Source organism: Aspergillus fumigatus, chromosome 6 (assembly GCF_000002655.1).
Source record: "Aspergillus fumigatus Af293 chromosome 6, whole genome shotgun sequence".
In the NCBI taxonomy this organism is placed as follows: domain Eukaryota; kingdom Fungi; phylum Ascomycota; class Eurotiomycetes; order Eurotiales; family Aspergillaceae; genus Aspergillus; species Aspergillus fumigatus.
In genome coordinates this window covers 2,528,242-2,554,765 of record NC_007199.1, presented here as the reverse complement: position 1 = coordinate 2,554,765, position 26,524 = coordinate 2,528,242, and the positions used below count along the sequence as shown (strand labels likewise).

Sequence of the window (26,524 nt, the reverse complement as noted above, 5' to 3'; positions counted from 1 at the left end):
TTACAAGATGCAATTAATGCATATACCAAAGAGAGAGAATAAGACAACAAATAATAGTAAGCTAACACACCCTCAAGAACGCATGCAACGACGACATTTAAAAAAGAAGAACCCCCTAGGCGAACGGGAAGAAAAAGAATGAATAAATAATATGTTGAAGAATGGGAAGTAAGGCCACTAATTTATAGGCCGCCCATTGTGGCCCCCGCGCTCTGAAACAAGGTTGCGAGCCTGTGACTGTTTTCTAAGGCTCGCAAGGCTGACTATCTAGAGCCTGAGGTACAGACAGGCAGTTGTTTCCTCTCGAGCACGACCAGGTGTTATTCCTTTGACTGCATCTGATCGAAGAACCAACGCAACTGGTTCCTGGCGCCCATGGGCGAATCACATGTGTTTTCCCCCACCTCAGGATCCTGACCCCACAAGGCTTTGGCAGCTGGTGCCTGAGGTGTCCATAGCAACAAAAGGGCGAGTTTGATGCTACCCAAGGCTGACAGGATTCATGTAATGAAACTATTTAAACACAGAGGAGCCATCGACTAGAAATATTACCGAGAAGAAAAAAGAAAGTCGGCTCAGACGATTGTACCCAGAACAGGCCTGCGTTTCAGCAACAGTCAAGGAAGACACAAGCGCCAGATTCGAGCACAAGAAGAGAAAAGAAATGTACAAACAACTGAAGGCACGGATTAAAAGACCATGAGCACAATACGCAACCCAATGCTGTGGACAAAAGAGAGAAAATAAGAAAGAACAAAAGAAATAGGCAGGATATGCAGAGAAAGTAGGATTACTCGACCGGCAGATTCGGTCTGACCCTTCCAGACTTAGGGGATTCCTCTGGCTCACAAGAATGACGAGCAAAGGTGTTTCAGGTCATCGTCAACATCACTTCATCCCAACATACATGACAATCGTACCACTTCTGTGTTGCCGTTGTTATGCTCAAACATTCTTATAGAGTAAGAGAGGCTCGCCAATGTTTTCGATCTCGGGAATGGTGCATTTCAGATCAAAGGCTTTGGCAAGGACAATCTTAAAGATCTAACTCTCTGTTAGCGCAGTTGGAGTTCATGTCCACGCGAACATACCTTTTGCACGTTGATGCTGTGACTGGTACTGCTGAAGATCAAACTCGCCTTCATCGCTTTGGCGAATCTCTTAGCCTGAGAAATCATCAGCACATGCCTGGTCATCTTCTCGGGTCAGCTTGCCTACCTGAATGGAAATCTCTTCTTGGTCTTCTCGAGGAAAATTGACGAAATGGTCATACTTGGTGCCGACCAGGAAAGGAATAGCTGTCTTGTTGAATCCACGGCCCTGCCGGTACCATTCCTTGATGGAATTCAATGTGCTCTTGCGGGTGAGGTCAAACATAAACAGAATCGCAACGGCGTCATTGCACACAAGCGGAAGCATATTGACGAATTCGCGTTGACCGCCCAGATCCCAGATCGAGAAAGTGATCTCCGTGTTCCTGATGGAGATTGTTTTTTCCATGAAATTCACCCCTGTTGATAACGTCAGAATAAGTAAGGCACAAGTCCAAAAGAACAACATACCCAAAGTCTGGATATAGTCTTCGTCCCAGCTGCCCTCCACATACTTGACCATCAAACTTGTCTTGCCAATTTGAGCATCCCCAACCATTCCAACCTTGATCACCACACTATTTTTCGTCGGTTGAGATGGTGGTCTCTGACTGACATCTTGAGATGTTTGAGATATTCCTTGTCGCTGTTCAGGGCCGCTAGACAATCCGGAACCCGGCCTCGATGATGACGGCGGGCGTGGTTGTTGGGTTAATGTTGGAGATTCAGTAACTCGAGACTGATCATTCTCCTGGTTCCGAGATACATGTGTGGATGGGGAATCGAAACCGCCATTATGTGAGGTGTAGTGAGCGCGAGAGTCGCTGCTGTATCCATTGTGAAACTCCGGAGGTCCCATTGACTCCCCCGTAGCCGCCAGTTCGGGACCAGAGATCTCAAGATTCTGTTGGCGACCGGTTTCTGCGACATCCGGGACACCAGGCACAGGCTGCGGTACATCCATGTCGCAAATTATAAGCTTGTTACGAATGACTCCACGACCTGAAATGATACATCTGCCGTTAATTCTCCGATCGCATGACCGAGCGGGGAGCACGAGGGAAGCTGAAACTGACCTAGTTGCAGAAATGCCGGTAGCGGGCAGGCTTTCTCAAGGCCGCATGAGATGCGGTTCGGCAATTAGAGAATGATAATACTTTGGCGATCTGAATTCGAGGTTCGATAAGAATGACTTCAACGAAGCAGAAAGATCACTCGCTGGAGCTTCCGCTTGTTTTTGTTATGCCTTTGCTGGAACAAATGACGTGGGCGGTAGCTGAACCAGCAGATGAGTAAGCAAGGGAATAGACGACCGAGAAATTATGAGCAGCACTCGGACCCCAAATTAGCAGGCGACAAGAATAGCAGGATTTGATCGAGACGCACAAGGTTATGCGAGACCCTTATGGGCATCAACATCTCAAGTCAAGCAAGTCAACACAGCCGCATCCAGACGAAGCGGCCCGATCTACGCTAATCCGCGATAGGCTTAGCGCACATCCCACCTCAATCTCTGGATGAGAAAAAAAAAGTTCCTGAACCATAACCACTGATTTCCCATCAAGCAACAGCCTTTTTTCCCATCCTGTCGCACGACTGGCTCGTGGACACTTCTATAGGGACATTCACATCATAAGTACGACACAATGTCCAAAAGAGCTGCCGACGCGTCCGAGGAGCACTCGGCCGCTCTCAAGGCCGGAGAGCGGCCGGTGGCCGATGACATTCCGGACGAGGTGGGGGAGTTCGAAGATGAGTTTGAGGACGAATTCGAGAGTGAGGACGAGATTTTGGAAGCAGGTGTCGATGGAAGACCTGACGCAGAGCGCGAAGAAGAGGAGAAAGGTTTGCTTGCCAATTTATCTGTTGCTTGAATTGTTACTGACAGGAATGCGATGACAACAGACGCTATGGAGGTTGACAAACAGACATTCATCCCTGGAAGAACAAAACTGGCTCCTGGAGAGGTATTGTCTCCGGATCCGTCTACTTACGACATGTTACACACGCTCAGCACACCATGGCCTTGTCTCTCATTTGACATTGTGCGCGATTCCCTTGGCGACAACCGAAAGACATACCCCGCCACGGTCTACGCTGTTTCTGGTACACAAGCGGCGGGAGGACGAGCAAAGGAGAACGAACTGCTGGTGATCAAGATGAGCGGTCTGAGCAAGATGGAGAAAGAGAACGAGACAGACTCGGAGAGTGATTCGGATTCAGACGATGATTCTGATGAGCCGATTCTCGAGTCGAAGAGTATTCCTCTCGGTTCAACAACGAACAGAATCCGCGCACACCAGACCCCTTCCCAGTCCGCCGACTACTCCAGGCCGCCACAGACCATTACAGCGACCATGCTCGAAAACTCCCAGGTCGTCATCCACGATGTGACTCCTCATCTGACCAGCTTCGACGTCCCTGGCACAGTATTGTCGCCGTCGGCCTCCAAGCCGCTTTCAACCCTGCGCATGCACAAATCCGAGGGTTACGCTCTGGACTGGTCCCCACTCCAGCCGCTTGGAAAGCTGTTGACCGGTGACAATGACGGATTAATCTACGTTACCACCCGCACAGAAGGAGGAGGCTGGGTTACAGACACCCGGCCATTCACCGGCCACACATCCTCCGTCGAAGAACTACAATGGTCACCAAATGAGCGAAATGTGTTCGCTTCCGCCAGCAGCGACGGAAGCGTGAAAGTCTGGGACGTCCGGTCGAAGTCACGCAAGCCCGCCGTCGACGTCAAGGTCTCCAACACAGACGTCAATGTCATGAGCTGGTCGAAGCAGACGTTCCATCTTCTTGCCACAGGTGCTGATGATGGACAATGGGCTGTCTGGGATTTGAGACACTGGAAGCCGAATGCGTCCGCTCCCTCATCTCAGATCAAAGCATCCCCAGTCGCGGCTTTCGACTTCCATCGTGAGCCCGTCACCAGTATCGAATGGCACCCCACAGACGACAGTGTTGTTGCTGTCGGTTCTGCCGATAATACCGTCACTCTCTGGGATCTGGCTGTGGAGCTTGATGAAGAAGAGAATCGCGAAGCTGGCCTGGCCGAAGTGCCTCCCCAGCTGTTGTTCGTTCATTACATGGAGTCTGTGAAGGAGATTCATTGGCAGGCCCAGATGCCTGGTACCATCATGGCAACAGGCAGCTCCGGATTCGGGTAAGTCTTTTTTTTTGGAAATTGTTCTATGTTCTACGAAGCAGTACTGACTCTCTGCAATAGTGTCTTCAAGACTATCAGTGTGTAAATAATTGGCATGCGCATGCGGCACCCGACCTTCTTGAAACGACGATACCAACAGTTTTCTACACTGTCATTTGATGAACATATTATAGAATCTTATATAGGGTAGTACAGGTCGGGATTGAATGAATGATCATGAACTGCAACGAATTTCATCCGTGGATTAACTACTCTATCTTAGCTATGGTACTCAAAGGAGGAAAGTCGGGAACGTATCTCAGCCATTTACGGCTACATCTGCTCAATGCTCTCTGTTTGAGTAATTGTAAATCTGTAGTGGAATGAATGATTCTGAACATTTGATGTCGTAGTAATATATATATTTGTATGGATGGGCTACATGACTCTTCATGAGCCAAGGAATTATAAGATTATAACCACGCTTGACAACTCCCCAATCTATATTGCTTACCATTTCTATCTTATGATAATCCCATAGCAGGGTGCGTTCAATTCGTTGATGCGACTATCCACAGTCGAAACAACTTTTGGGGGTGGGTTTCTGGGGAAATGCGGGCGAACCAATCATTGGCAGGGTATTCTACTCCAGATGCGGGGAAGGCTGCGTCCCCAAAACGTGCCCCGTGATTCCAGCAGCTGGTTGGTATTAAGCTTTTCGCTGATGCCGTCGAAAGCGTTATCAGACAGCAATTCTTTCTATTTACCTACAGACTGACAACCAAGTCTTGTCCATGTTGCTGTTCACCCTTTGCCTATCGCCCGCAGAGCTCAGCGCTCAACGTCATTTACCCCGTAATCGGCCATGAGGATCGGAAGGGGCTGCGAGCGCTGTCGCCATCGTCATATTCGGTGCACCATACGGAAAGGAGCATCGTCCTGTAATCCCTGCTCCCGCTTGGGACGGATGTGTCGGCTCGATCCACCATTTCGGTTTCGAACTGTTCATCACGTCTATCAAAAAAGCCATGGGACCGCGTCGAAATTCGATCTCGTGTGGGATCCGCATCAGACTTGGGTGAAGACTCCGACGTCATGTATTTCTCTTCTCCTTCCTCATCTATGCCTCAACGTTGCTAACGATGTCAGTGACGTTTGTACTTGAATCGGCAGATGATTCTGCAGAATGGGAAGAGACAGATGTGCCGCAAGACTCTCACGATGAAGCGCCGCCTTCAGAACCGATTCCAGAAACACCTAAAGCTGTATTGCCGGACATATCGTCTCTAATCATACCAGGATCAACAAAGCCTTACGATTCAGTAACTGAAAATCACCCGCTGGACCTCCCAGCACCGACCCCATCAATACCTGACGAGACCCAACTGATACTTCCCTCATCTACTGCCATCTCGCCAACGGCACTAAATAGCATAGTATCTCCTTTGGCGTCAACAGTCTGGACAGAGCAGACATCCTCCTGGAGTCCGATAAGCCCCCGGGCAATCAATTCGCCAAAGCTGTCCTCTCGCGAAGCATACTTGTTACGTTCATTCATCTCCAAGATAGCTCCTTGGGTATAAAGGCTCCCCTCATAGATGGTATAGTGGTAGTACGTTCTGACATCAATAGACTGACATCTGCGACTCACGTTCTCATTTTTCGACCGAGGTACCTCGCCGGGCACTAGAAGTGCCTATGGTCCTCAAGGCAATTCTAGCTCTCGCAGCCAGACTCGACGCCATCCTATCAGGCGCTAGCGACTGGGAAGCGGCCGAATATCACGGCCAATGCTTGGAACTCTTGATCGCTGCACTGGCGCAGCCGGAGGATACCTACGATGACAACCTCCTTATCACAGTTGTGATTCTACGCATCTACGAGGAACTGGAAAGCAGCAACGACGAAAAGTACCATTTGTTCGGCTCAAACCGTCTCCTCAACACCATGTCCAGATCGGCGTCATCCGGGGGCCTAGCCGAAGCCGTGAGCTGGCAGTTCCTGCGGCAGGCGATATATGCATCTGTCGTCCAGTATCAACCCATGCAATTGGACCTGGAGAACTATGAGCGCTCGGCTGTCTTTCACCGGCGAGACGATGCTGCGTATGCCAATGTCATCATCTACCTCTGTGCTCGGATTCTTCAGGGCGGAGGAGCGTACACCCGTGGCATGGACGAGGAGACATGGCGTCAACTCTCCGATAGCGTTGAGCAATGGCATCGAGAAAAGCCAGTCAGTTGGCAACCGTTGAAGTACAAGCCGGCGAACATTGCGGAGAATCGACCATTTCCTGAGATCTGGATGATGTCTCCGCCAGCAGGTATGTAATCGGAGCCAATGGGCCGCACTGCACTGACACTCGCAGTGGTCGGAATGCAGTACTATCACACCTCGTGTATCTTTCTCACTCTGTCAAATCGACACTGGCAAGCCGCTAGTGACTATGAGCTGGCCCGTTTGCAGCGTGTAGTAGAGGTAAGATTGTTCTGATATGGGGAAAGACCGCTTCTAACGGGCTAGAACACAATTGCATCACATCTAAACATGGTCATCGGTTTGTCCATGTCAAATGAAACCGTCGAGAACGCATACTTCATGGCATGCCATTTATTACACCGCTGTAAGTTTTCTTGTCTGAGCTTTCTCGATCATCCTGACCATGATAGATGGGTACTGCCTGCGACATCCTCTTGAACAACGCGGGTCACTGCGCTTCTTGGCGCATGTGGAAAAGACAGTGGGTTGGCGGACGCGATGGATGATAAGCGAGCTGGAGAAACAATGGAGTGAGCTGCGGGGACTGGACACGTGGGGAGAGTCGACCAGTTGATGAGTTACCGAGACTACGTTGTCTGAAATTTGGAGGATTGGTCATCTTTCTATGCTATGTATTATTTGAAATTACCTCATTAGAGCAGACTGAATGGATATATAGGCACCGTCTCTGTCGGCCGTATTGGAATACGTGATTTCAGTCCTAGAGAACAGTTCCGCCTGCATTGCGTCGTCGATATCGCTCAATTGAAGCATGATGCATCCATTTATGATGGTGTGGGCAAGAGCACGCCGTTAAGCAGAAATACTCTTAATCATCTCCTCCAACTCCCTCACATTCCCACCAACAACCCTCTTCTCCAGAGGCTGACCATCCTTATACAGCACAAACGTCGGCATCGCCCGGATATTCATCTCCTGCGCCACAGAGCGCACCTTATCGACATCGACCTGGATAAATCGCACATTGGAGTACTTCTCGCTAAGCTCTCCCACCTTAGGCGCTACCGCCCGGCAAGGACCGCACCACGTGGCGAAGAAATCGACGACGACAGGGCCGGACGAGGTAAGCGCTTTGTAGATGACGGGACTGAATAATGTTAGTCATTCTGTTTCTGAATTGGGGTTAAGGAGACTATTACTTATCGACAGCTATAACTTTGCCATGGGACATGGTTGCGGCGGGGCTGGAGAAGAAACGGTTGTAGATGAGGCGGATTGCTACCGGATTAATGAGAAGGGTTGCGAGGGAAGGAGGGGCGGGAGTGTTTACCGATGTAGACAGCGAGAGCGAGGATAATGCGGGTGTAATCCATGATGCTGACAGAGGAGTGGTGAAGCAAAAGATGGGTCCGTGAATTAGAGGGAAAGACGCCGATGTGATGTGTTGATGAGTAAGCAGTGCAATTCAGCATAAAATAGTGGACTGCCCACAACAACTATTTCCCAAAAAGTAATCTGATTACTTCTATACTCCGGACTATGAGAAGAGATGTCATCATTGTGACACGTTGGATCTACTGATGTTAATCCACACAGGATATGAGCAACAGCACTCAAATTTGTTACGGGCCAACTAATGGAGGGGTTCACAATCCTGTTGCCTGTTGCCTGTTGGCCTGTTAGTCTGAGCCGTCTGCATACATTCTCGGCACAGCTGTTTCTCCAATCTCCTACTATTAATAACGCCAGACTGATCTAGTCACTGCCTGCGAAGACGACTCAACTTGCAAGGAGAAGTCCTCATAAGTGCCTTCTGTTGACTAGCTCATTAATTGGATAATTTGAACGCCTCTTGGGCACTATACCTAGTGTCTATGTGTCTCCTACCCATGCGTTCTTGATGGAATTACAGAGGCCCGACTCGGCACCGAAATGACCGGGGCAGTGTCTTCACGAGATACTCTGATAGGCTGTGAGAGTCTGAGAAATTCATTTGTTGTGGAGTCGCACGAGTACCTGGCAAGAGAAACACAACAGCATTGCAGATTGTGTCTTCATCCATATGTTCAATAGCAATGCAACTAGTGTAGTACTCAAGGATCAGGCATCAGCATACTGTTCAGCAAAATGAACGGTGGAAAGTTGGAATCGGGACGAGCGGACCCTGAAAGGAGCTAGTGTTGTCTACTCCGTAACTTGTCTTTAATTAACAACCGCTGATCTACACCTGACTCGCATCAGACTGGATTCCATCGGTCCGCAGGCCTATGAGATCTCTCCAAAGAAGTCAGGATATCCGTAGTGCCAATCCTCAAAGCATGGGCTCAGCCACACCCGGTGCCAGGGCCTGCATTGGTTTGTTGTTCCTCAGGACGGTTATCTATGCGAGCCTTCCCGTTAAATGATAAATGATTTTTTTTTTATTCGTGATGCTTTTGAAATTGTCGAGATTTAATATCCCGTCTCTGAGATATACCAGATGAGGCCGCTTTTCTTCTGTCTGCTCTTAGCGCTGCGGCTCGTCGCAGCCGACGATGGCGAAGAATCCGATTCCAACCCGAGATGTAAGGTGAAATGTGTGTCCATACTTGATCACTGCTAAACAACCAGGCAACACCGATGTAAACATTGCATCGCAAGCAGATGCAGACTCCATCGCCTCATGTCACACCGTCCGTGGTAGTGTGACCATGGCGAGCTCTGTGAGCGGAGCAGTCAACCTCCACGGAGTCGAGACAATCCAGGGCCCTCTCACAGCTCGCGGAGCCTCGGACCTCAGTGCCTTGATAGCGTCGGACCTGAAGACCATTACTGGAACATTGACCGTGGCGAACAATGATGCGCTCAATCAAATCTCAATGTCCAACCTACAGACCGTTGGAGGAGACTTCAAAGTGGAGAACAATCGAAATCTAAAAGATTTGTCGTTGAGTGATCTGGACGAGATCAGAGGGGGGGTGACCGTCTCTGGTGAATTAAATCGGTTCGTTTTGGTATATTCTTCTTGTATTTCGCACAGACCTGACGAGGCGTAGAATCTCCCTCTCGAATCTCGATACAGTCTGGGGACCGACTGTAATCCATAGCTCAGGTACCTTCAACTGCTCAAGTTTGGATAGTAAACTGTCTGGAGAGGACAGAGTTTTCCAGAGCTCGTACTCATGCACGACCGGCAAAAGCAACAAGTCATCCGGCAGCGATGGCCTCAGCACGGGTGCGAAAGCCGGAATCGCCGTGGCAGTGGTGATCGTCGTTCTGCTGATTCTCTTCTTCCTTTGGCTGCTCATCCGCCGACGAAAGCGCCAACAGAATCGACGGACAGAAAAGACAGTGACGGACGCTATCGCATCTCAAACACCAGCTCCCACGGGCCACGAATCCAACACAGAAAAGCTGACTTCAACGCTCACGCCGCCCCAAGAGGACGTCGAGAGGGGTATCCCCCGAAAGCCAGTGTCCCCCCCACCAGCGGCAGACAGGAGGTCCTCTGTTCCAGCATCCTTGCTCCCGGGATCGGGGAGGTTGTCTGTTCCTGTATCATTACTTCCTGGGTCCAATCCATCAGTGTCTTCGGCTTCTGCGTCCCACCGAAGAGTCACGTCCGACCCCTCGCTATTTTTACATCATATCGCACCTTCAGCGCCACAGCCTCCACCGTCGGAGATTGATGTTCCGATGCTGGACAGCGGGAATGTGTATGAGGTGGGCAACGATCGAACAAGGCCCCAAACACCTATCTATGAGCTGGATGGAGGTGGGATGAGCAATCATCAGCAGCCCATCCACCGCGAATAATGATTGATTATGGCATGCCCATAGTTGTATGCCAAGTAGACAATAGATATACGGATTGTATTGCCGGGTGCAATCCTTTAATGAAGTTGATGCCAGCCATTTCTCCTAGCATTCACGTTAACATGACGAACGCTATATACTGGAGTACGTGAATTATCCAAATTGCCTATAAAGTCATATCCAGCAATATTCATAAAACCCAACTTACCCTAGGACTTCACCCTCACTGCCTGCAGTGTCTCCCCATTGGCCAACGGCCCACACCATCCATACACATCACACCGACACTGCTCAAAGCGCGGACAATAGATATCCTCCATGCCAAACACCACATGCCAGACTTTCTCAAACACCCACCCGACCCCAAAGCTATCCGTCAGGTCCGTCTCCGCCGCCCATGCCAGCATCCGTTCATAGTCCCGCTTCGGGCGCTGCAGGATCCGTTCCCTGCTGACGGCAAACTGCGCGCAACAGATATTCCCAATATGCTCGGGGACACGCTCCTTGCCAACCCCAAACAGCGTCTGGTACACCTGGGGAAAGTACGCGCGGATATCCTTCTTATCGATATCAATCTGCGTTGGGGACCAGGGGTGCACATTTGTTGGGCAGCCTGGTTCGTGTTCGCAGCGGAGGTTGACGTAGCCCTGTGCAGCGATGGCCTCAAAGCGGAGATTGCGCAGCGCGACGTTGGTTTTGGGGCCAAAGAGGTCGTTGTGCCATTGGTCTTGATTGGAGTGGATGAAGATGGTGTAAGGGGGAAGTTGGTCGTAGAAGTCGACGACGTAGGAGAGGTAGGCGGCTGCTTCGCGGCCGCGGGTGGTGTGGGGGACGAGGAGGTGCGGAACGGGTTTGCGGTCGGTGGTGTAGATGAAGGGGATGACGTCGCTGTTTTGCCCAATATCAGCATATGTCTTGGTTTGAAGAAACTGGAGGGACGAATATGACGTACTGGTCACGGCAGTAATCCCGCAGCCAGGTCAGATCTTCCGATTCTGTCGCGGCTAGCACCAGGGCGATAGTGCTGTTGGATGAGTATGTTTTAGTGATGTCGGCGAGTTGCTGCGTGATGGAACAGTGGTTTTGCTCGAGTTCTAGCCAGTCAGTGTGTCTGCCTAATTGGAAACGGGTGCAAACTCACCACCAGGCTCCAGCGCGAGATCTCCCCGTCGATACAACATCAAGGTGAAGAGCCAGAGACAGATAACCGCTGTGCAAGTTGTGACTGTTGTCCGGCGGGCCGGCCATCTAGACAGCCGTATTCTTGACATTGAATCTGTCTGCTGCACAGATGTCTGCTTCATAATCCACGACGATCAAGTAAGAAGACAATGCTGCGGACAGGAGACGTCCACGGGTCCACTGAAATCTTTAAAATTCAAATTGAGAAAGGCTGGTCAACTAGCGCTTATGCGAGGTATCATCGCCATAGTCATCCTTGCCTCGCAGGAACAAACACGAGCCAGCATTTTCGTCCTCGTTGAGACTGGTTAGGCTACCGCCTTTGCCTTGCCTGAGGCTAGGTAGTCTACTGTGTAATATTTGTAGCTGCGCTGCACCAGGGAATAAAATACTTTGGAAAAGCATGCGCCTCACCCGCTAAGTGGTGCCCCACAGCTGGGTGTCAATCGATTGGCGTGATGAAACGCCGGGACCTAAATTTCTGGCCAGTTATAGATTCGATGGGTCTGTTATATGCAATTTTACTGGCTCAATTGTAAGCTAACCCACATCGCTAGTTTTATTGGCTAGATTTAATGTTCATAGCTGCCCCACGTTCAAGCTAGGTACCCACATGTTCCTGTATCAGCCGGATCTGACGGGTTCTTTTGTGTCATATTCCGTATAGTCTCACCCAATCACGTCATGGCCTTTGCGCCTCAGTGCACCTTAGATCTTGCTGATCTTAGATTTACAAGAATGCGGCGAATAATCGATTGATGAGAAACGAATTCTCTACAGAGTTGCAGATCTTGAACAGAATATATGCAATCCCTCTATGCCCAAATGAAATCTGATCCACTGGGCCTCAATAATCATGTTACTTGTTTCTTAGCGGCGTATTAGGCGGCATGATTGAGGTGGACACTTATTCCATTTTCGGACTAGAATGTGATGAGTCTCGAACCTCGGCGCTCTGTTATGGTCTCAAAATCTCAATATCGAGATGAATAGGGAGCCTCTAAGCTTTAAGCTTCCTCCGACACTCTTCCCTGAACACTTCCCCTATGTCCTGTGAATAGCCTCAGAGGCTCTAATTTGCTTCTGCCTTAGTCGATGCATGTGTACATTATCAAGAATAGCTTTCGCTCAGCGAGGACACAGCTACCAACCAGGTTAAAGTCCGTGATGACACTAGTGACTAGCCCCTATGCCACAGCGTTACATCGTTTGCCTGGCTACTGAAAATCTAAATAATTCTGGAGGATGGAGCGACACAGATAGGGCATTCTGCGATTGTAAAGACCAGGAAACTGTGTCTATATATGAAGTCATGAGAAGTGCAGTGGCGTTTTCTACCTCATGATCAAGATTGACGAAGATAAGTGGCGGTGGGATCCCAAGAATCGTGCGTTGTTATTGATCTCTTTTGCTTCTGAATGCTCAACCTAGGCGAAATGGCGCAAGGCTTCGGGGCCAGACGCAACTGCCCCGTATAATTAAGGTGCTACTGTCTTAGACAGCCTACGTTAACCGTTTTTAGGAAGCAAGGCCGGCCCCATTTGAGTGGAATTCTCATAGAGAGTGGCTTTTTTAAGCGAATAATAGTCATGTGACGTCTCCAAAGCTTCGATTCGTGAGTATCGCACGTCGCCAGGGGTATATGTTTCCTGTAATTCAGTTTTTTCTGCATCATGATTCATAGTTTGGATGAAAAGCCTCCCAACTGCTCGTAGGGATAGTTTATGTTGCACTGTAGGTGCAACTGGTGCATACATCACTCAAATAGGAAATCTGTGGTTATGGTGTCTCCAATGGGCGGCGTCAACATCGTTTCCCCTGCTAGGAATGAAATTTATTCGTCCTTTCTCTTCTAGGTGATGTTGTTGTATGTTGTGAGGGGGAAACATCATACCTAAAACAATCCTATAGCTAAGAATTCAAAAACAATGCTATATCATCTGGTTGTCTTCTGTTTGAGCGAGCAGTATTAAACAATACATGGCAGATGCACATGTGTCCGTTCATAAATGACCCGAAACGGATTGCTGGGTCTGAGTAATATCATCGGCACGCGACATACAACCTCGGGAACTCGTGTCCATACGGGACGGGCCCGAAGATACTAGCTAGCTGCTAGCTACTACGCCGACAGCACAGGGAGTGTTGACCTTAAGACTAGAAGACATAGGACAGCAATCAGCTATGTTGCGAGAGATAATTGCAGTAAGGATTTATGGATCAATCCGGTTATTTGTAGTTGTACCCTCCCTGTTTAACGTCAGCTGAACTGCCTGACGACCATTCCTTGCATGGCTCTGTGTACCGTCAACAACCGAAGGCTTTGGGATACGCGGAGTAGAGGTCTGGTTCTTGGGAAGGCGATGGATAATGTCCGCTGTAAACGACATTTTCCAGCCAGGATCGACTGGAATTGACCGATTGCGCTGAAGGGCCGAGTTTAAGGATTAGGTCTCAAGGAAAGCCGAGGCACTGATTGGACCACAGAAAGAGGAAATTATCCTGCGGGAGGATCACGTGATAATAACGGTCAATTTCGGTCCGTCTCTGTGACATCATCGCGCTCTTCACCAACGATGATGCCCATGAGAGAATAATTATTGTCGATGAAGAAAGAACTTTGCGAGAAGATGGCTAGAGTATTGTACTGCAAACTCCCGCAATATTATTTAAGAGCTGCCACTGATCAGACGCTTCTTAGTCTGGTAGCAATGCTACAACATGAGTCCAATATGTCATCGAAGCACGACATCCCACGCTCGAAAGCTTTAGAACCCCTCAGTGGGGCATGGCGGGGTTTGGGAGTTGCCAAAGTGAGGACAATGATAGGATTCTTCATTGCTGATTACTCAGGCAATGGTTTCAAATTCGGATCCCAGAATGCGCAACAGCCACACCTTCGCGTCTTGGGCTAGCTGTCGTCAAGGTTCCCATCGAACCCCCACCGGAACACCTCCGATTCCCAGAGCTGTCCCTGGATATTTCTATCCTCTTCTTCCTCTCTGATCCCATTCTTTTGTCTCTACTCCCCTAAGTTGCGTCTCTTTTGATACCCTCACTGCAAAGTACTACACGTTCAACCCGCACGCCCATCACAATGTCTCTCGGAAAGAAGGTCACCCTCAACACCGGTGCTCAGATCCCGTATGTTTGGCTCCCGTCTCGTCCTTGGAACTGCCAATAACCAATAACTGACCCCTGAGCAAACAGTCAGCTGGGTTTCGGTACCTGGCAATCTGCCCCCGGTCAGGTCGGTGAGGCTGTCTACCACGCTCTGAAGGCTGGTTACCGTCACCTGGTACGTACATATAGCTCCTATAGTACACTGCTTGAAGTATAAACCACTAATTTGATACAGGATCTTGCGACTATGTAGGTTCTACAAAAATTCAGAATGCATCCATACTGACCAGCTGGTCAGCTACCAGAATCAACGTGAAGTCGCGCAGGGTATCAAGAGAGCCTTCCAGGACATCCCCGGCCTCAAGCGTGAGGATCTCTTCATCGTACGTCGAGCTCAATCACCGAAATTGCCTTAACGTCATTCTAACAATTGCAGACATCCAAGCTATGGAACAGCCAGCATCACCCCGACGATGTTGAGAAGGCTCTTGATGACTGCCTTGCTGAGCTCGAACTCGACTACCTAGACCTCTATTTGGTACACTGGCCGAGCTCATTCAAGCGCGGCGACGAGTACTTCCCTCTCGTCAAGGACAGCCCTATCCCCGAGGGTGATGTCGAAATCGATGACAGCATTTCCATTGTTGACACCTGGAAGGCCATGATCAAGCTCCCCAAGAGCAAGGCCCGCGCCGTTGGTGTTTCGAACCACACCATTGAGCATGTAAGTCACCGGCACCACAATTGAGCGACAGTGGCTCACAACCTACAGCTCGAGGCTATTATCAAGGCCACTGGCGTTGTTCCCGCTGCCAACCAGATTGAACGCCACCCACGTCTGCAGAGCAACGAGCTGATTGCATACTGCAAGGAGAAGGGCATCCATGTCACTGCCTACTCGGTATGCCATCTTTTTACCTCCTGATCATTTTCAACATCTCGCTGATTTTTGCAGGCCTTTGGTAACAACATGCTCGGTCTCCCTCTTCTGATCGCCAGCGACGAGGTCAAGGCGGTTGCTGCCGACGCTTCCAAGAGACTCGGCCAGGAAGTCTCCCCCGCTCAGGTCATCCTCGCCTGGTCTCAGGTCGGTGGCCACAGTGTCATTCCGAAGAGCGTGACCCCAGAACGCATCAGATCCAACTTCCAAGAGATCGAGCTTACTCCCGAGGAAGTCGAGAGGGTGTCTGCTCTCGGCAAGCAGCCCCGCCGCTTCAACATCCCTTACATTGCCAACAAGCCTCGCTGGGATATCAACATCTTCGGCGAGGAAGAGGAGAAGCCCGCCACCCACAAGGTTATTATTTAAATGTCATGCCTGACGATTGATGTATATATATCTTCTGGGGGAGGGAAGGATATAGAGCGGTACATAAAAATGATATCCATGAGATGACTACTCAGTAACGGGCCGAAGTTTTCGTAGCTGAACAACCACAGCATCGATTTATATCCGCTATGCACTGGGCTCGCTTAATCTACTTTTACATGTGAACATAAAAGATGACATTTTAAAAAGGGATTACAATACAGCAAGGTCTCAATTGAACCCAGATATCCCGAGACTGTGCTGGGGCTAAAGTGTCAGAAAGGTTCAACGAGGTCACAGCAAATATTTCAATACTTTGAAGTTCGTATTCAACACCTGCTTATACCTTAACATATAGACTAGATGTAAGATCAAACGATCGTACAGCAGGGGTATCAAATGATTCATGTCATCATATAGTAGGGCTCTTTCGTGCTCCGATGTTCTCTTTGTGCTGGTGCAGATAATCTCGTTCGAGGAGTTGAAACGATGATGACTGCCGACTACAATAATATACTGTAGAACCAAGCTGCCGCTGCATCCCATCCACGTCTTCTACCGAGACCTCTTCTACCTGCTCCAAACCGATCCAACTGGAACCATCTTCTTGGTTTACCAGACAGTCTCCAATTAAGCCTTGTCTATCCAATGCTTTTCTTGAATCTCCTCAGCTTAACATGCGCAAGAATGATTTGAATACAATATAGTAAGGATATTGATCATCAAAGTGAGCTTATAGGAGGAGGGTAGAAAGTCTACACGTTTGCTAACTAACTAGCTTTCTAGTAATAACAACCAAGCCCTTAAGCTTAAATACTTTAATATGCCCTCAAGCAGCTGTACTTTTTCATACACTACTAGATTTATTCTTCTGTTTAAGTATGTGCCTATTCTAAAACACACTTAGTCCCAGTTCATGTTTTATTAATGGCCTGCCTCATACATTAAAGATGGGGCATGCTACCTTTGCTACCTATATCGCACACCTCCAGAGCAGAAAAGCTACGGCAGGCTCATGAACAAGTCTAAAAGTGCTGGATAATTCGGAGTTCCCAACCCCGTCACCGGATCCCATCCCGTCGCAGCGGAGAACCCTTGCATGCCACAGCCCGGGTTACTCCCCTGCGTGATATCATTAAACACCTCGGGATGCGCATACAGCACGGGGTTCACAAATCCCACGGTCGACTTGCCGACCGCGAGCCGCTCCTCGTTAATCCTAGTCAGGATGGCTGCAAACACCGGCGCAGCAGCCGAGGTACCGCCAATAAGCGTCGGCATGCCCTTGTTGAAGATCACGACGTTGTCCGCGATGGCTGCGACGTCCGGGTACGCGCGCCCAATCCGGTTGTAGATGCCGCCGTTCTCCGCGAAGCTGCTGTTGTCGACGCTCTCGTAGAACGGGTACCCGGGATCGGCGCGGGAGAAGTAGTCCTCGACGGCTTGCTGCTGGTAGTCTGCGCGCTCGTAGATGTTGCTGAACCCGCCGCCCGAGGGGAACGAGGTCACGGCGACTTCTTCGTCCTTGCGGGGGTCGGCGCCGAGGGGGAGGTAGGTCCCGCCGACGGTGGTGAGGTAGGGACAGGTGGCCGGGAAGTCCGGGGCGAAGACTTTCCCTTCCGTCCCGAGGCACTCAGTGGGGGTGGGATCGCCATTCCTGCCTTCGACGCCGGAGTCGCCGGATGCGACGACGACGGAGACACCCTGCAGGCCGAGTTTCATCCACTCGGCGCACTGGCGGCGCTGGTACGCGATGGGGAGGTCGGCCTCGGCGCCGCCGTACGAGATGGAGAGAACCTTGGGGGGCTGGTAGACGCCGCACTGGAGTTGGCCTTTGTAGCCGCCGTCGGCGGGATTGGGGTACGGCGGGTCCAGAGGGGAGATCTCGCTGCAGTAGGATCCATCGATAGCATCCAAAAAGGTGTTCAAAAAGCCACTGAAGTTGTAGTTTGCTGTGTAATTTGGATCATCTGTTTGAAAGAGAATGGAGTTCTGCGGCCAGATGATCGGATACGAGATTTGAAAGTCCAGGTCGGATTCGGGCCCTGCATTGGTCACGCTGGTTGGGGCTTGAGCGCCGTCGACGGCCTTCAGGATGGGATGAGTGCCCTGGGGAATTTGCCTGGACGGGTTAGTCATGACAGGACACAGCAGGAGCTGACATACTGTGCAAATGTTGAAAAGAACAGGTTGAGATCCTCTTGACTGTAAACATCCCCTAGATCCTCAAAGATGCCCAGTTCATTGCCCTTGGTAGCTTTTGAGCCGCGAGTAATGTTGTAGAGAGCTATCTTAAGTTAGATAAGTCGTAGACTGCGACGGTGCAAATACCTGATATACACAGTGGTGTTATGGCCACATCACACAATAAAGTATTACCCAGCAGCTCGGACAAGGGAAGGGTAAGCCGCTCAAGGATTGGCGGCAGCGGGCTTCTGAATGAACGCTTTTCAATGCTCCGAGCTTTCTTGACTCCTTCCACCTCTAGGAGCTTGATGCCAGGGGTAATGTAGTCGATATGCCGCTGCAATGAGTGGGGGACATGGTATCTGCTTGATTAACACGCTTGATCACTCGGGGAGAAGGCCAACACGTACTCTCGGCAAGCAATGTGTGACTTTCCTGAACCTTGATGTGTATAGAGATAGTACTCAGTACCCAATAGCCTTTCAACTTCCGCCGCACTCGCGTCAAATTGCAGGAATTGCTCGTTCGAGGACTGAGAGATGCGGTCGCCGGCTATGCCCTCAGACTCAAGCCATGCTCGAACACGGTCGACAGTCTCCTGGCTCGGAGCAAAGAGACTGTGGACCTCCTCGACGGAGAGATGTTGTCCATAGCGTGACGAGCGCGGATCAGATCTACCTCTCATCAACGACGAATACACCCAGGTTCAGACAAGTCACATACATCTCCATCAACAAGTCATGACCGCGATCTAGGTTAGACTGAGTGAGACCAATCCTCATAGGCAAGATAGAGGCCTTATCAAGTCTCTTCTCCTCCGTCCAGGAGCGAGGGAGGACAGCACGACGTTCATGCACGACATAGTCGTTCGGGGTGGGACTAGCCAGAACGCCAGCTGCAGCTGCAGTTCCTAGGAGTACGTGTGAAAGTCGCATTATTCAGCGCAAGAATAGCTTGTGTGTACCTAGCAAGACGGCCTGGGGAACCGCTTCATATAAATGTTTGGACCCATCTCTCCTGATCGACATCAACGACCCCCGCACGACTCGCATATCATACCCATCATGCATTAGACCCTGATGTTGACTATTATGATGGAACGTTGCAGTGGGGCTTAGCACTAGTACAGAGCGGAGCTATTAGAATCGTGCACATGCTAAGATGGAGGATCAGCCCCTGCTATCATGTCGATCGACATCAATTACGGATTGCGTCCTACCCGGATCGGTTGTGTGGCACCGCGGTTCTCCTCGTTCATGGCGTTGTACCACAGCGGGGGATGGAGGAAATATGCACTATCACTTCTACTATACTAGAAATGGAAGTTCTAGGCACCTTTTTATCTTTGTGTTCTGATAGACCATAGGAGGCTAGCTGAAGCTTATCATAGCCCGTCCTTTCATTCTTTGAGACAACAGGCACGGCTGTGATTAAAGATGCATGCAGTCAGTTACCAGCGGAGCTGTTTCCATGCCTCGGGGAGACTTGCCCAAGCACACGTGAAGAATCCACAACCACGATCTTCATATCATCAACCGGCCAAAAGACAGGCGATCAGGTTCACGGTTCACCTCTCACGCACAGACACAAGGTAGGACACTGGTCTGTAAACAAGGTTGTCCGACTTGAAGGGATATGCGGCATTGACCGTTTCGTAAGCATAGCCTCGGTATACAGCCGCCGCCAGGATAAGCCTTGAAGAAGCATGCGCAAAGCGTAAACAAGTTTTGCGAGCAACTCAGTAGTTCAGGAGGTTCTACCTTCTCGCATTGAGCTAAGGCCCAACCCCACCGCCGATCTAGCCCGAATTTACGGGCAAATAGGTAAAGATCAACTTGATGAGTGACGGTTGAAGCACTGCAGGGATGGACGCGCTGATTTGAAGGAGTAGGATGTAGGATGGAGGAGGATCGTACTTCATCGGGACGCTGTCGCCGTTGTGGTGAGAATTGTTGAACAGGCTACCCTCAACAGGTGCAAATGTTGGAGCCGAGCAAGTACATGGCGCTACAGTTGCACGGTCGTGTGACACTCGACAAATACACTAAAAGGACAGAAGAGGTACAACGGATGAACTAGATGTAGAAGGACACTCATTAATTCATGCCACCATTAAATGCAATCAATTCGTGTTACATGAATACACCCGGCTTGGGTAGCGGCCTGATAGACAAACGACTCAATAGTATCGTGACATGATCGGACAGGATGCTTAGTGCTATCCTGGTCTAGAACAATTGCTCGCTAGCCGTACATTTCTCTCATGAATGTATAGCCTCGTTCCATAGGTCTCCATGACCATCCGCAAACTTGGCCAAACTCCTGTGTTACCCAACCGGACAACCCGAGCCAGGCAACTGAATCCATTTCGGAGACGGTTCGCTTTATTATGATGGGATGATTGATGGCGAACCGTGATCGAAGAGGCAAATAATGAAAGGGTGGAGTATGCAGGGTCCGCGAAAAATATGTACTGTGAATGGCCAACGTACGCGGACGTGAAAATCTGTCGAGAAGCTGATAGCCATCAAGGCCATTTCTTTTGGCGATTGATGAGGCTATGAAAGATGCATAGCCGGATAGTTCAAAGCCGACCAAAGATAGCGCCTCGTTTAGTATGAGCGAGACACCGCTCAACTGAGGGCGAGAGCTATGGTAGATAGGGGTGCGGGCAAAGGATGGAGCATCCAAGCCCACTTTAAGTTATAACAGGACAATCAGGTCTTGTCCCAACGGAGGAGCCACCGGCCAGCGAGGCCAGAGGAACAGTTGCTCACGAACCGAGCCACTTCCACAACAACTGCACAAGCCGCTTGCGATGAACTGGTTTGGCGACGTAATCGTTCATGCCTCTGGCAAGGTATGTCTCCGCGTCTCCCTTGAGCGCATTCCCGGTGAGTGCTATGATGGGTACCTCGCTGTTCACTTCACGGATCTTGGTCGTTGCTTCGAGTCCATTCATAACCGGCATGTTGATGTCCATAAGAATAACATTGTAAGAGAGAGGTGTTTGTTTCACCTGTCGGACTGCGTCTGCGCCGTCCCAGGCCGTGTCGACACGTTCGAAACCGAGGCTTTTGAGAAGCTTCAGCATAACGATTTGGTTCACCATATTATCTTCCACCAGCAATATGTGCATGTGAGGCGCAATCTCCTTGACCTCTTCGATGGGTTCGTACGTATTTTCGGCGGTAGCAGCGGGAGTGTCTTTACTAGGCGCTGGAATGTCGACAGCTTGCATTCTCACGTTGAGCCAAAAGCAGCTACCCTTTCCTTCTGGGTTGGGTTTATAACCAACACTGCCAGCCATCAGCTCTGCCAAGCTCTTGCAGATGGACAAGCCAAGTCCTGTACCCTGATAGCGCTTGGTGGCTGAATCCGCAAAGCGCGTAAATGGGGTAAAAAGAGTGTTTATAGCATCTTCGGGCACCCCGATGCCAGTATCAGTGACTTCTGTCGTGATTATGTACCTATTGGCATCGTGCTCCTCTACTGCAAAGCGATGGGTGACCTTGACATGGCCTTTCTCGGTAAACTTCATCGCATTTCCCACGAGGTTCTGGATCACTTGCCGATAGCGAAGCGGATCACCCCGGAGCAGTTTTGGGAAGCCCGGAGGCATGGAACAGGAGATCTCCACGGCAGGGTTTAAGGCCTTGCAATTCCGTACCACTGCTCCCACAATATTCTCAACGCTCAAGACATCTGTGTTCAGAGAGAAGGTGCCGGAGGATAACTTAGAATAATCAAGGACGTCGTTGATTACTTGAAGCAAAATCGACATGGAATCCTCGATAATGGAAGTGTATTCACGCTGCTGGGTGTCGAGCTCCGTGCTCCCCAACATGGTCAATGCCAGGTGCATTCCATTCATGGGAGTCCGAATCTCGTGGCTCATGTTGGCCAGGAAGTCACTCTTCATCTTGGATGATTCCTCAAAAGCTGCCACCATCCGCGCTTCAGCCGCTTTGCGCTCGGTCAAGTCGCGAGTGATTTTGACGAAACCAACGTGCCGACCGAATGAGAAGATAGGCGTAATCATTACGTTGGCCCAAAACCGTAAACCATCCTGACGATACCGCCAGCCTTCATCCTCGACTTTTCCGTCCCGTAGGCACAATTCGAGCTCCTTCCCAGGCTTGTCTGCCAGCCGATCCTCGGGTCCGTAGAAGACCGAGAAATGCCGACCGATAATCTCATCCGCCTTATATCCCTTGATAAACGCAGCGCCCGAATTCCACGTTACAATGTTGCCGCGCGCGTCCAGCATAAAGATAGCGTAATCTCGGATCGTGTCAACCAGGATCTTGTAAGTTTCATTGATGTAGGCATTATGCAGTGACTCGGTATGGGTCCTTGTGACGTTGTGCGCTTCCAGAACTAGGTTCAGCAGAGTGGATCCCTGGAAAATGGGGGTGATTTTCAGTGAAAAATAAGAGCTTATTCTGGGAAGGTGGATAGTTTCGACAACCTGGACAGCCCGAGTCGTAATCGCCACGTGCAAAGCACCGTTCAGAGTCGCAATGTCTGGCGCAGGTATAGTGGCGAGGGGAAGCTCGTAGATGGAGGCACCCAGCACAAAGTCTCGAGACTTTCCGCAGAAAGCAAGGTGGCTCTCCGAGACCTCAATCACGCGCAAGGACGAGTCGAGGATGAGGGTCGGCACAGGAGTGAAGCGGAAAATTCGATTCAGCGAGGAAGTATCGTTCTGTACGATCTCTGTGTGGGCCTCTCGCGGAGTGTCACAGCGGGGAGTTTGAGACGGTTCAGCTGTATCCTTATCACTGCGTTGAAGATTGAGCTGCTCTTCATCGGGAGGAGTAGCGACCGTGGAAAGCTTGTAGGGTCGCTGCTGGCCATCCCCGAGATGAAGGTGAAGAAGCTCCTTGTCGAGGGCCATTTAGGCTAGCTGAATCCCCCACAACAAAGGTAGCGAGATAACAGCAGAAAAGAAGCCAACCGAGAACTCGCTACTTCAAAATACGCATGAGGAGAGTGGTTGTTTTATCAGTTTCCCAAGTCTGTGCTGTGGCTCTCTGCCTTTTGCCTGTCTTCCCCTGTGGCGCAACCAAGGACGTCCGAAGCCGAGAACCGGCCGAGTGGGCGACAGATGAGAATTGCAAGCAGGATTCTGGACTAGTCCACTCACTCACCCAGAAGACGACAGATGGATGATCAGTAGATGCACATGGAATGGGGAAAGGTATCACTGAGAAATACGCCGAGTAGAAACACAGTTGCAGATGACGATTCTTCGCCGGCCCCACATAAAAGTAATCATGCAGTTTAGTACCTAGTAATTAACTAACTAGTTAATACTCTTAACTTATTCAGTTCCGACACTCAAGAGGCAAATAAGGATTGTAATTTTGACCCGTATTTGTTGTGTATTGGAAATTCGTTAAAAGACCATTTAAAAGAACCAGTTGCAGGCCTGCGGGCCAGTAGGCCCATAAGGATAGTATTCCATTCAGTCGCATAACCACAGTAGACTACTACCACCCACGTCATCGCAGAGCGCACCGAGAGAGACCCTACTCATCTTACACACTTGCACCATGTTTGCGATTTTGCTGTGCAGCCACTGGTTGGAAAGAAGTTCCAGTGGGCTGCGGGGAAGGAATGGCGGTACATGAACCTGTTTTTGTCATTCTGTGTGAATCGTGAATGGCCTACCAGAGTTAAGTTGCAGACCCACATAACAGTACTTTGATGGGAAGAGTCAATCAGAAATAGTTGTTTCTTCGCCCACTGTACGGAGTACCTCTTTAGCTGAAGATTGTTTGTGTACCTCTGTGGAGAGGCGAGTAAATCCTAGATCTCTAGCACTACTTACTGTGTCCCTTGCACTTTAATCACTTGAATACGATCACATCTGGCTCAACTCGTCGGCTTTGAAATTCTGCTCCGTGCAGAGAGTATACATGACAATTCCACTAAACCCGATCAAGCAACCTAGCCGCACAGATCCCTTGCATCTGACATGAATCATGAACTCGCTGGGTTCGACAATCGAATCCGACATTGGTGCTTTTCCTTTCCATAGTCCGCCTTTGTATGGTGGTTTCTTAATCGCTTCAAAGCAAGATGCGATATTTACCAGCGATCTCCGGGAAGCTGGCACACAGATGCTCATAGCTCAGCCGATCGTGAGAGCCGATGACATGATGACATATCGAGTGTGGCATTCCTTCCATACTAGGAAAGGACTCGGCCGAAACCTTACTCCTTGAGAGCACTGCTGGTCGCCTCGAATTTTGATAAGTTAACAACGGGTAGTAACTGTAGAAGAACGTCTGTGTACCCCATTCCGCGCGCCTGGCTGGGGTGGCTGAGTGCGTGATGGAATGGATCCAGGCTCCTGAACGAAACAAGCCAAAGCTTGGAAGCGCTGGATCAAGACGAGTCTGACTCAAGTTGGAGTAAATTTTATTATTTGGAGCCTGAAAATGTGTCAGGGATCTGCGATCGGGAGGACCCGCTGACGCCAAAGATTCACGAGGAATTGCATTGGCAACGTAATTCAACGTGGCCAGCCGGGGTCGAACTTAGCTGAAAGTTTAAGTTCCTGCGAGTCCATAGCTGTACTAACCTTAGGTAGCTGACTTGTCATTGTCATTGTCGCTGTTGCTGTGTGGACTCGGTAACTTTATCTGGCATGGAAGGATGGAGCAGGTCGTCAATTTAATGTGGTATGCCTTGCCATTTCAGGCTTCTTGGCCAGCCTGAGGCACACTTCATAGGCTTACATGCATAGGGTGGAAGCAGTAGCAACAACAAGCCTATATTGCTCTGGGATTCTTCCTAAAGGGTGCTCCAGGTTAACATAGAAATATTATATGATGACATTTTCTCTCTCGCACTTCTCCAGCATCGTCAACAACGCTTCCGCTATACCATACGAAAACGCATAGCCGCCGCCTCCGAATCCATAAGCTGATAAGACTGTCCGCTGGCCCAATTGCTCAGAATGCAAGCGAAACCCACCTTGCCTTGATGGTCGAATACCAATAATATAGCTCAATGACTCTTCGGGGGGGTCTGCGGGAACAATCTCTGGTGCGAGACGATGAGCGCGCGCGATCTCGTCTCGAGCAACGTCTATGTCAACCTCTGGGGACCTATATAATGTTAGCTTCGTCATAGATGCATGCACAGGAAACGTCACTGACAGGTTGTTCGGCTGCTTGACTCCCCCTAACACTACCCCCTCGGATAAAGGACGGGGGATGACATAGGTGTACTCTTTTCCATTGCGAAAGTACATCTGTCGACACTTGTCGGTACGATAAAAGACATTCTGGCCTCGCTCAGGAAAGCACTTATCATCCCGAACGTCGGTGAGGGTTTTGCTTCCGAGCCCGCTGGCATTGATGAAGACACTTGACTCGGGAAACATGGCGTACAGCTCTTGGAGGGACTCGACCCGCTTTCGAATGAACTGGCCACCAAGAGCCGTTATCTGATCTCGGAGATAGGGCAAGTGACGCGTCGGATCCGTTACCAGTGTTTGGTATGACCACCCGCAGTGGAAGTTAGGAGGATATTCGCCGGGTTCAAGTTCGCGAAACTACCTCATCAGTATGTCCATACACCATGAGTGGGACCGCTCCATTACCTACATTTGTGACCACAGTCTTACCCCAGATTGAGGAGTTCTCAGATGGCGCTTCTTCGAGATATTCGCGCGCATCCACAAGACAAACTCCGGATTCGGGGCCTTCTTGCGCCATCTTCAACAGATGCCGATGCGTAACAGCTTGAAGGTATCGATATTCGGAACTGATCCCGCCAGCAGCATGCCATGTTGCTCCAGCCCAGGCTGATGCGTAGAAAATATTTTGATCGCCTGGCAGGAACTCGGCAACAACCACAACGCGAAAGCCATTTAAGAGAAGCTGTCTTGCTGTAGCGCACCCAATGATCCCTGCGCCTAGAATGATGATTGGACGTTGTGAGAACGGTACAGGAGGCATTTGGAGATTTTTATCGCAGTCCCCCATTTTGTGCGTGAGACCTTGCTGGCACTTCTGTTGAGATTTGAGACTCGAATCGTTTGTCACTGACTACTGGGATGAGATCTTCCACAAATATCAAGAAGCTAGATTCTTAGACGGAAAAGGATGAGGGTACAAATCACACAACAAAGCCGCCCGAAGGAAGAAGATCTTGGACGATGCTGACAGCACCTGCTGTATCCGAGATTGATCCTTTTAAACACAAACTATGACCCCATCACCGTTCAGATGCATTGCAGCTCATTCCTTTATATCCTCCAGCCACAAACCTCCTCGCAAAAATGGCTCCTGACATCTGTGTTGGAATTGGAGAGCGCTCAGGTCCGACTGCCGGCTCTACCCGCTAGTCGAGGACGATAGTTATTATCAGTACAGTGGACTAGAAGAAGACTAATCTGCAGCCAAAGCATTGCAAGGCACGTCAACTCACCTTAGGTTTAATGAT

At 50.0% G+C, this 26,524-nt stretch overlaps 10 protein-coding genes across 10 annotated transcripts; 4 read left to right on the top strand and 6 right to left on the bottom strand.

Moving 5' to 3' along the window:
- Positions 1-320: 320 nt before the first annotated feature.
- Positions 321-2,055, bottom strand: AFUA_6G10330 (Spg1/Tem1 GTP-binding protein; the record flags this gene model as incomplete). The annotated part of the gene is given in 6 exon segments (XM_745828.1): positions 321-490; positions 913-925; positions 952-1,044; positions 1,092-1,199; positions 1,219-1,511; positions 1,563-2,055. 6 exon segments carry the CDS (start codon positions 2,053-2,055, stop codon positions 321-323), a joined length of 1,170 nt encoding a protein of 389 aa, XP_750921.1.
- Positions 2,056-2,223: 168 nt separating this feature from the next.
- Positions 2,224-4,574, top strand: AFUA_6G10320 (ribosome biosynthesis protein RRB1). The gene is made up of 3 exons (XM_745827.2): positions 2,224-2,936; positions 2,997-4,263; positions 4,327-4,574. Exons 1-3 carry the CDS (start codon positions 2,738-2,740, stop codon positions 4,349-4,351), a joined length of 1,491 nt encoding a protein of 496 aa, XP_750920.1. The 5' UTR covers positions 2,224-2,737; the 3' UTR covers positions 4,352-4,574.
- Positions 4,575-4,946: 372 nt separating this feature from the next.
- AFUA_6G10310 (Zn(II)2Cys6 transcription factor) lies at positions 4,947-6,738 on the top strand (the record flags this gene model as incomplete). The annotated part of the gene is made up of 4 exons (XM_745826.2): positions 4,947-5,342; positions 5,395-5,822; positions 5,878-6,568; positions 6,614-6,738. Exons 1-4 carry the CDS (start codon positions 5,111-5,113, stop codon positions 6,736-6,738), a joined length of 1,476 nt encoding a protein of 491 aa, XP_750919.2. The 5' UTR covers positions 4,947-5,110.
- A 176-nt stretch (positions 6,739-6,914) lies between these two features.
- aspf28 (thioredoxin family protein) lies at positions 6,915-8,703 on the bottom strand. The gene is made up of 3 exons (XM_745825.2): positions 7,796-8,703; positions 7,665-7,743; positions 6,915-7,612 (listed from the first exon to the last, which is right to left on the bottom strand). Exons 1-3 carry the CDS (start codon positions 7,935-7,937, stop codon positions 7,318-7,320), a joined length of 516 nt encoding a protein of 171 aa, XP_750918.2. The 5' UTR covers positions 7,938-8,703; the 3' UTR covers positions 6,915-7,317.
- Positions 8,704-8,749: 46 nt separating this feature from the next.
- Positions 8,750-10,260, top strand: AFUA_6G10290 (uncharacterized protein; the record flags this gene model as incomplete). The annotated part of the gene is made up of 3 exons (XM_077805058.1): positions 8,750-9,029; positions 9,076-9,448; positions 9,501-10,260. Exons 1-3 carry the CDS (start codon positions 8,945-8,947, stop codon positions 10,258-10,260), a joined length of 1,218 nt encoding a protein of 405 aa, XP_077661190.1. The 5' UTR covers positions 8,750-8,944.
- Positions 10,261-10,469: 209 nt separating this feature from the next.
- AFUA_6G10280 (DUF3431 domain-containing protein) lies at positions 10,470-11,800 on the bottom strand (the record flags this gene model as incomplete). The annotated part of the gene is made up of 3 exons (XM_745823.2): positions 11,402-11,800; positions 11,213-11,354; positions 10,470-11,148 (listed from the first exon to the last, which is right to left on the bottom strand). Exons 1-3 carry the CDS (start codon positions 11,562-11,564, stop codon positions 10,470-10,472), a joined length of 984 nt encoding a protein of 327 aa, XP_750916.2. The 5' UTR covers positions 11,565-11,800.
- Positions 11,801-13,875: 2,075 nt separating this feature from the next.
- Positions 13,876-16,068, top strand: akr1 (putative aldehyde reductase (AKR1)). The gene is made up of 8 exons (XM_745822.2): positions 13,876-14,086; positions 14,144-14,586; positions 14,653-14,740; positions 14,801-14,814; positions 14,864-14,948; positions 15,002-15,289; positions 15,338-15,466; positions 15,521-16,068. The coding sequence occupies exons 2-8, from the start codon at positions 14,540-14,542 to the stop codon at positions 15,872-15,874; spliced, it is 1,005 nt and encodes a 334-aa protein (XP_750915.1). The 5' UTR covers positions 13,876-14,086; positions 14,144-14,539; the 3' UTR covers positions 15,875-16,068.
- An 808-nt stretch (positions 16,069-16,876) lies between these two features.
- Positions 16,877-18,996, bottom strand: aorO (S53 family peptidase; the record flags this gene model as incomplete). Its single annotated transcript, XM_745821.1, has 5 exons — positions 16,877-17,996; positions 18,041-18,161; positions 18,206-18,423; positions 18,472-18,735; positions 18,785-18,996. 5 exons carry the CDS (start codon positions 18,994-18,996, stop codon positions 16,877-16,879), a joined length of 1,935 nt encoding a protein of 644 aa, XP_750914.1.
- Positions 18,997-20,146: 1,150 nt separating this feature from the next.
- On the bottom strand, positions 20,147-23,344 carry fos-1 (sensor histidine kinase/response regulator Fos-1/TcsA). The gene has a single exon (XM_745820.2). The coding sequence runs from the start codon at positions 22,959-22,961 to the stop codon at positions 20,835-20,837; it is 2,127 nt and encodes a 708-aa protein (XP_750913.1). The 5' UTR covers positions 22,962-23,344; the 3' UTR covers positions 20,147-20,834.
- Positions 23,345-23,784: 440 nt separating this feature from the next.
- Positions 23,785-26,422, bottom strand: AFUA_6G10230 (FAD-dependent oxidoreductase). Its single transcript, XM_745819.2, has 4 exons — positions 25,684-26,422; positions 25,234-25,631; positions 24,654-25,182; positions 23,785-24,504 (listed from the first exon to the last, which is right to left on the bottom strand). The coding sequence occupies exons 1-3, from the start codon at positions 26,062-26,064 to the stop codon at positions 24,897-24,899; spliced, it is 1,065 nt and encodes a 354-aa protein (XP_750912.1). The 5' UTR covers positions 26,065-26,422; the 3' UTR covers positions 23,785-24,504; positions 24,654-24,896.
- Between the last annotated feature and the right edge of the window lie 102 nt (positions 26,423-26,524).